The 7,521-nt window shown below is 48.3% G+C and overlaps 1 protein-coding gene across 1 annotated transcript in view; it reads left to right on the forward strand.

Moving 5' to 3' along the window:
* Positions 1–1,449: 1,449 nt before the first annotated feature.
* The window catches only part of ftz-f1 (ftz transcription factor 1), a 30,968-nt gene continuing 24,896 nt past the window's right edge, over positions 1,450–7,521 (forward strand). Inside the window, 1 exon segment of the mRNA XM_018457569.1 lies at positions 1,450–4,668. Coding sequence (XP_018313071.1) covers positions 3,537–4,668 — 1,132 coding nt within the window. The 5' untranslated portion in view covers positions 1,450–3,536.

Here is a 7,521-nt window from a genome sequence, read left to right on the forward strand (position 1 = left end):
TGGGGGAGGGGGCGCGTGCGAGGAAGAGAGAAAGTGAGAGTGAGCGCGGGGCGGCGAGGGGGAGGGAGGAGGGACTGGCCAGAAGAGAGAAAGAGGCATCGCGCGGCTTTCCACGCTGGAGTAGAGTACGTCAGTACGAGAGATACGAAGGCGGTGTAAAGGGACGCGGAGGGGAATAGGCGAAAGAAAGACGCACGCACATCGGCGGAGGAAGACGAAACGCGCGAGGCGGCGGGATAAGGACAGGGTCCGCGGGAAAGAGACGACGATGATGGCGAGGGCGGGAGAGGAGAGGGGCGAAAGGAGGATGAGAGAGGGAGAGGAACGACGGGTAGACGAGAGAGGAAGAGCGAGACGCGGGCGGTGGGTGACGGAGACGGAGCGCGGTGTACGTAACGAGAGGGAGCGAGTCGCGGCTGCGTCATGTTCTCAACGAACTGGGTCAGTAGGTCTCCCCACCGCGCTCCGCGTCGCGCACATCCACCGTTCTTACACACGTACGCGCGTACATATCCGTACACACACACAGGCGTGTGAGGCGCTGGTGCTTGTCTCTCTCGGGGAGTGCCAACGGCGTTGCTGTTGACCCAGCCGCGGCCTGTACGTGTCTCGTGCCCGCGAACGCTTACCCGCGGCCGCGCTTCTACCTGACGATATATTCCTGCCGGCTCACTCGTCCTGCACTTTGAAAGCAAAAGTCGCTTCTCTCCGCGAACGGTCGCTTCGTCTTCACGCGCGCTCGTCCCTCCCTCGCAGTCTCTCGCGAGCAGATCCCCTGCGTCTTGTTTCGAGACGCGCGAAGAGGCTGGAAAAAAAAAAACGACTCGGTTCCTACCCGATGTTATATACGTTCACGGAATGCGTCTTACGTCACTCGCAGGACCGGTCGCTTTCTCAGTCTTGCCGGCGGGATACTGTGAGAGCTCTTTTTTTTCTTTCTCGTTTGCATACATGTATAGCGCGGCCTGATGGTTTTATATTGTACGTTTTCAAAATTCATCCGCGCTATTAAAAAATTGGATCCTGAAGCGGAGGCCGGATACGAGACGCGTGTTCGTCACGCGTAACGAAAGGAGACGAGAAGAGGTGAGGAAGAGGTGAGGAAGAGGTGAGGAAGAGGTGAGGACGAGGCGAGGTGAGGCGAGGTGAGGCGAGGCGAAGCGAAGCGAGGCGAACGACGGGCAAGCGGCGAGCGACGCTCGCGGACAATATTTCTCCGGCCGACATAGACCTGGTTCCGTAAGTAGGTCATCCCCCGCCACAGATCGCGCAACCTCCTTCTCGGCGTCCCCCTGCGGTCCCCTCCACCGGTACCTTCGACCGCGGCAATACCGCCCGGCCGCGTCCCGCGTCCGTCTCTCTGCCGCGCGACCGCGTGCTACTCGCCCCTCTCTCTGCCGCGCCCGCGCCGGTCGGACCTCTCAGGCGGCACCTCCACACCGCGTCGGATACCTGGCCGCGCGCGGTGGCATGCGCTGCTGAATCACTTTCACTTATGCCGTGCGCTGTGTTGGTTATACTCCGCGCCCGCGTCTCGCTCGCTCCGCTCGCGTCGTTAACTCTCTCTCTCGTTTCCTCCTCGTCGCCTCTCGGCGTCTCGCTGCCCGTCGGTAAAGGGACACGCGCGCCTTCTCTCCTCTATACCCACCGAAACGCTGAAGGAGCCTGACAGTAGTGCGCGCCTCGGCACCGCTCTCCGTGGCACAGTTTCGTTCAATTTTCCGACCGCGTCCGTGCCGTGTCCGTGTGCTGCTCGCCCGTTGACATCATCTTCGTCCTCCTTCTGCCAAACGACGTTCTTCTTCTCATCACGCGTCAATGAACGTCGCTACAGTTTTCGGAAGTGCGCCCGCTGACAGTAACGTGTAATCGGCCGTGCGTTATCGTGAGATGAGAGTGATTGTGACGTAAGAATACTGACAGCAGCAGCAATCGTCATCTGCGATCCGGCATACCCGGACGACGCGCCACGGGGGAACGACGTAGGCCGTCGTGGGTCGTCCTCATCGTCGTCGTCGTCGTTGACGACGTTGTTACCACCGCGCGCTCGCGGCGATACGTCACGTATGCCGTGTGTGTCTCGCAAAGGCGGCCTCCCCGGCGGTCTCTACCTACCTACTCCATGTGCCGACGATAGGGCAGCGGAGGGGAGGGGGCGGGCCCTTCGGGAAAGCAACGAGCCGAGAGGACAACTAGTCGTACGCAGATAGGCGAGCTGTCAAGTCACTCCGGTCGGCTCCGAAGTCGACTAGAGTCTCTCGTTGATCACTCGCTCGATCGCTCGTTCGCTCGTTCGCTCGCTCGCCGGTATACATTAGTCATCCGAATTAGTGCGGGTTTGTGTTCGCGCTCTCTTCCGCGCCTTCCTCCGTTCGCGATAATACAATCGCGATTACGTCGCACGTAGACCCGCCGTGTTTGTTGACAGTCGTGCGTTCGTATACTCGCGGATTCCTCGTGTCATCGCTGCCGCATGTGTTTCCGTCCGTCTGCCATCATCCGTGGTGCACGCCGGACGTGGTGTACGCGGATGGACGTATTCGTCATCGCCGTACAACAACGCTGGTCTCGTCGTTCGCATCGTGCTCAGCGATAAGTTGGATTACAGTGCGGACAGGAGAGGAAACGACGGCTTGAAAGGGGGTACCTTGGGGTGTTTGCCGCTCGACTGGATCCGTTTCGACAGTGGCGAATGTTCACGCGGATACATTCGACGATTATTATCATGCCTCGGACGTAGTCCCGTCGACTCCGACTTGACAACTTTGTGTATCCGCGTATAACGTTTGTTGGTGCGCGATGGTTTTACTCGGTGAACGTGTGTAATCCGTGTGTGTGTGCGTGTGTGTGTGCGTGTGCGTGTGTGTGTGCGTGCGTGTGTGCGTGCGTGCGTGCGTGTGTGTGAGAGAGAGAGAAAGAGAGCGTGCTTGTGATCGATATTCTTATTCGTGCCACAGGGAACCAAAGTCGAGTGTGTGTTCCCTCTTTCCGTACACCCGGAGGAACTCTGTTCCTCTTTACCACGAATTGTGCCGGCGTTTTCTTTGTTGACGTCGACGTCATCGTTACCGTCGTCGAGGACGACGTCAACGGGTGCTCCAGGTTACTTTTTGCGAAACATTAGACAACCGGGGTGCGTTGTTCTCTCGCTGGAGATCACGCGATCGCCAATCACGGATCGGGAGCGATGTCTCGCGAACATGACGAACTGAACGGAACAGATAGACGCAAATATATCCAGTTGTACACCCAGATGTAATTTATTAAAATCCCGAAGAAAATCAGCTTGATCAGCGGCACGGCGATAACTCGCAACGTGCCGAGAAATTCGATAAAAAGATTTGAAGAAGAGAAACGTTGAGAAAGGAGAAGAGAGAGAAAAGACGAACTAATCAAAAGGAACGTTTTGTATCGTCGCGTCGGCCGCATCTGAGAGAGAGAGAGGGGGGGGAGGGGCGGGCTTGGCTTAAATAGCCCCGTTTGATATATGTGCCGATACGTGAGCACGTCCGTCCGTCGTGCGGTGCTTCTCGCGCATGGGTGATATGTTATTGGAGATGGAGCAGCATTCGGGCCTGATATCCCTGAGCATGTCGCCGTTCCACCTGAGTCCGCAGGGCAGCCCGCAAGCCGCCGGGCAGCAGCCCCCGCAGCAACAGCCGCAGCCGCATTACGGCTCGTCGGCTTATAGCAGTTGCGCGCAGAGCTCGCCATCGCCCATGTGCCATCAGCCGCAGTCCCAATCGCAGCAGCAGCAACAACAGCAACAAATGTCCGTTCACAATCAGGCGGCACAGTCGCAGGGTATGTCCAGTTTCGAGGCCGCCTTCTTCGATTCCGCCCCTCTCGAGGATCTTCGGTGCCCCATGTGCGGTCATAAGAACATATCCAACTATCAGCTTGGTCTGCAAGGTCTGCTCACGTGTGAGAACTGTAAGAATTTCTTCAAGCGCAACGGTTCACCGTGTAGCAATAAAAAGGTCTACACGTGTCTTTTCCCTCAAACGGGGAGTAACGGCGGCGGTGGCAACGGCGGTGGCGGGAATAGTGGTAACGGAGGTAGTGGCGGCGGCGGTGGCGGCGGTGGCGGTGGCGGCGGCGGCGGTGGTAACTGTGGCGCGTCCTCGGCGCTCGAGATCTGCGCCAACAAGAAGGTGTATACGTGTCTGTTCCCGCCAACAGGAGCCGGAAGCGGTAACGGAGCCTGCGGCGGTACATCCACCAGTCTAGAAGGTAACGGCGGCGGCACCGCCGGAGGTGGTGGTCCAGGCGCGGCTAACGCCACGGTCAGCGGCGGACCGGCCACTGCCACGGGAAGTGGCAACGTCGCCGCCGGTACGGTCCAGACCGGCGGCGGAACCTTGTGCCACCCTGGACTGGGCCAGGTCGGCATCGTCACCGGTTCGATACCCTGCCCGTCCGATTTCCCGGACACTAAGGATATCATCATCGAGGAACTGTGCCCCGTGTGCGGCGACAAGGTGTCCGGTTATCACTACGGTTTACTCACCTGTGAGTCCTGTAAAGGATTCTTCAAGCGCACCGTCCAGAATAAGAAGGTCTACACGTGCGTCGCTGAGAGGTCCTGTCACATCGACAAGACGCAGCGGAAACGGTGTCCCTACTGCCGCTTTCAGAAGTGCCTCGAGGTCGGCATGAAGCTCGAAGGTGAGTCCTTTTCTACTTATCGAACGATTATTACGGATTATTACCTAAGTGAACGGTCGAGTAACGAAACAAATCGAAGGTAATTTCGTTTGAAATTTTCTCTAACGTTCTGCCACGTGAGGGAACAGGATGTCAACAAACATTTTGTTTACATTCGCTGTATGTTCGTTTGCTTGGCGCATATCTATTTTCCAGTATGGAAATATGAACTGATAAAGAGATAATTTCCAATAAACTAAAAGAAATTTCCATATTAAAAATATGTGATAATTATATTATAATGAGATTATAATGACAGAGAGAGAAAGAAACAACAGTGATCGAACTAGAAGCAATTTAATAAAAATCATTTGTGTAAGTACTTTCATCGAGACAGACACGCGAAGAATATTTGCGGCATCGCATTTTTAGTGTTTTATATTGCCAATATGCTAGTGATAAACGTTATTCGATGCCATCTACAATACATAATTTGAGAAACGTCTGCGATAATTATGTATTGTGGTGTCATTGAAAAGCGATCTCCGAGAAAATACGAAAGGAAGAGAAGACAAATTTTTTTTCGAGTTGCGACATCTCTTTGTGGAGAAATTTTATTTTTAATAGCAAAAGATGTTGAACAAGTTTACCAAAGTATTTACGTATCTAGTCAATAAACTCAAAGTGCTCGATTCTTGCAAAGCAATAAAAGGAAATATTTGGGCTAAACAACGAGCATTTAAAAATACATGAACATAATGTACATATTTAAATCAAAAAATGTCAAAAGACTCAATAAAAATAAATAATAACATAAAAGAGGGCTACGAACCTAAACAAATACTTTTAATATAAATAATTCAATCATACAAACACAAACAAATGTTTCGTACCCGATCGGGTCATTTTCAATGTTATGGCAAAAGTCGGTTAAGAATTTTCTTAGCAATATTAAATTATGTAAAAATAAAATGAACATTCAAAATAAATTGAACACTCAGATCTCAATTTATATTTTATTTTTACATATTTTAATATTGCTAAAAAAATTCATAACCGACTTTTGTTACAACATAATTGAAAATGACCCGATCGGGTACGAAACGTTTGTTTGTGTTTGTATGATTGAATTATTTATATTAAAAGTATTTGTTTAGGCTCGTAGCCCTCTTTTATATAATTATTTAATAATGTATTTGCTCTTGAAAGAAAATAATAATATATGTTTCTACTATACTGAGTTTAATCAGTCGAAAGCGAAGGATTATAACATCGTGTGTGAAATCAAAAATAAAAATAAAAATCAATAAAAAGGAAAAAACGAATAAAGATACAACATAAAATTAAACCGCGTAATAAACGAATAAAGTAAAAATAAATATCTCTCTCTTATCAGGTAAATAAATAGCGAACGGTAGCTAATAATACCAAGTTATTAAGCAAAATTGGTATAATGCCAACATATATTTAGATGTAAACAAAAAGTTTCTCAAAATTGAACCAATTCATTAAATCACACAAGAAACGAATATAGATTTAACTTGTTATGTAGATAACATCTCGCGAGAGGATTTTATCGACGGTTGTCTGTAATAAAAACATTGTTTTATGTGCATACGCACAGTTAGAAAAACCTAAATTGAATTCGATTGAATGCACTCAATGCACACTGATGGATATTAAAACCGTCGTACACGAATTGATGTAAAGATGTGTGTTTAATATAAATCTAGAAACCGGTTAAATCGTGAAATTCTCAATACATTTTATTGTACTGTTAAGTAAAATATGTATTTTACAATTCGAAGTATTTACATTTTATTTTTACATTCAAATTAATTTAATGATACATCAGTTTTAACTCTAGCCATACACACTGGGGTCTCAGAAACTCCAGTGTAATTTGCTAAATCGAGATTTTGTCGTGTTTCTGAACTTTTCTTTTTCTTTCAACCTATATGTCTCGAAGCTCCTTAATGCTATCGACTTTTACACATCATGGACTTATTCCTTAATCAATTTTCTATCGATTGAAAAAAAATTAATTGAAATATGTCCATTTTTACGGTAACAAATATGAATGGGTCCCAGGGACTCAGGGATATCAAGTGTAACAAAAAGAATGTGTATAGCTAGGGTTATTATGCACTAGTCGCTAATGCATCGAATTGTAAAATTATTATAAAGTCAGTGAAAGTAGATGTGAAGAATACTTGAATTTTCTAAATTTTATGTGTTTGTGTAATAAAAGTATGTACTAGAAAAAAATACGATAGAATTAATTCCAATCAATAAATTGTATGATGAAGGTTATCGTTTGAATCGCGATATTTGATAACAGTGTAACATTAATGTGCCTTACATATAACTGATAACAGGCTAATAATACTCGCAGCCAAATGCATATCGATAAACGTTATTGAACCGTGCCTCTTAAAAGTTGTTGTAAAATCTGAATGTCTCATTCTAGAAAACGTTAAACGTAAATCCATATCGATCTCTACGCGTACTCGTGTATCAAATCCATGCCTGTATTTCTCTGTACTAATAGTTTTGTACTGGATACGCGAAAGTTTTTTCTTTCATTGTTATAAAAAGAATCTATGCATATCTAATTCCGCGAGTACGTAATCGCGCGTAATGTATCGCATCGTTCGCGTCACGTCATTTTAATAATTTCTCGTTTTACTTTCATCAGAAGAGACGAAAGCGACGTTTTTCCGCCAATAACGGTTCGGTGTCACCTACGCTATTATCATGTTTTATGTTAGCTCCTGTCGAATATCTTCATGCGCGTGCTCGTGCCACTAACCGCACGTCAAAAGCCGTTTACGCGCGTATTCGGTTGTCGTCGTCGTCGTCGTCGTCGTCGTC

The sequence above is a fragment of the Mycetomoellerius zeteki genome, unplaced genomic scaffold (genome assembly GCF_001594055.1).
Source record: "Mycetomoellerius zeteki isolate Tzet28-1 unplaced genomic scaffold, Tzet1.0 scaffold64, whole genome shotgun sequence".
Lineage (NCBI taxonomy): Eukaryota > Metazoa > Arthropoda > Insecta > Hymenoptera > Formicidae > Mycetomoellerius > Mycetomoellerius zeteki.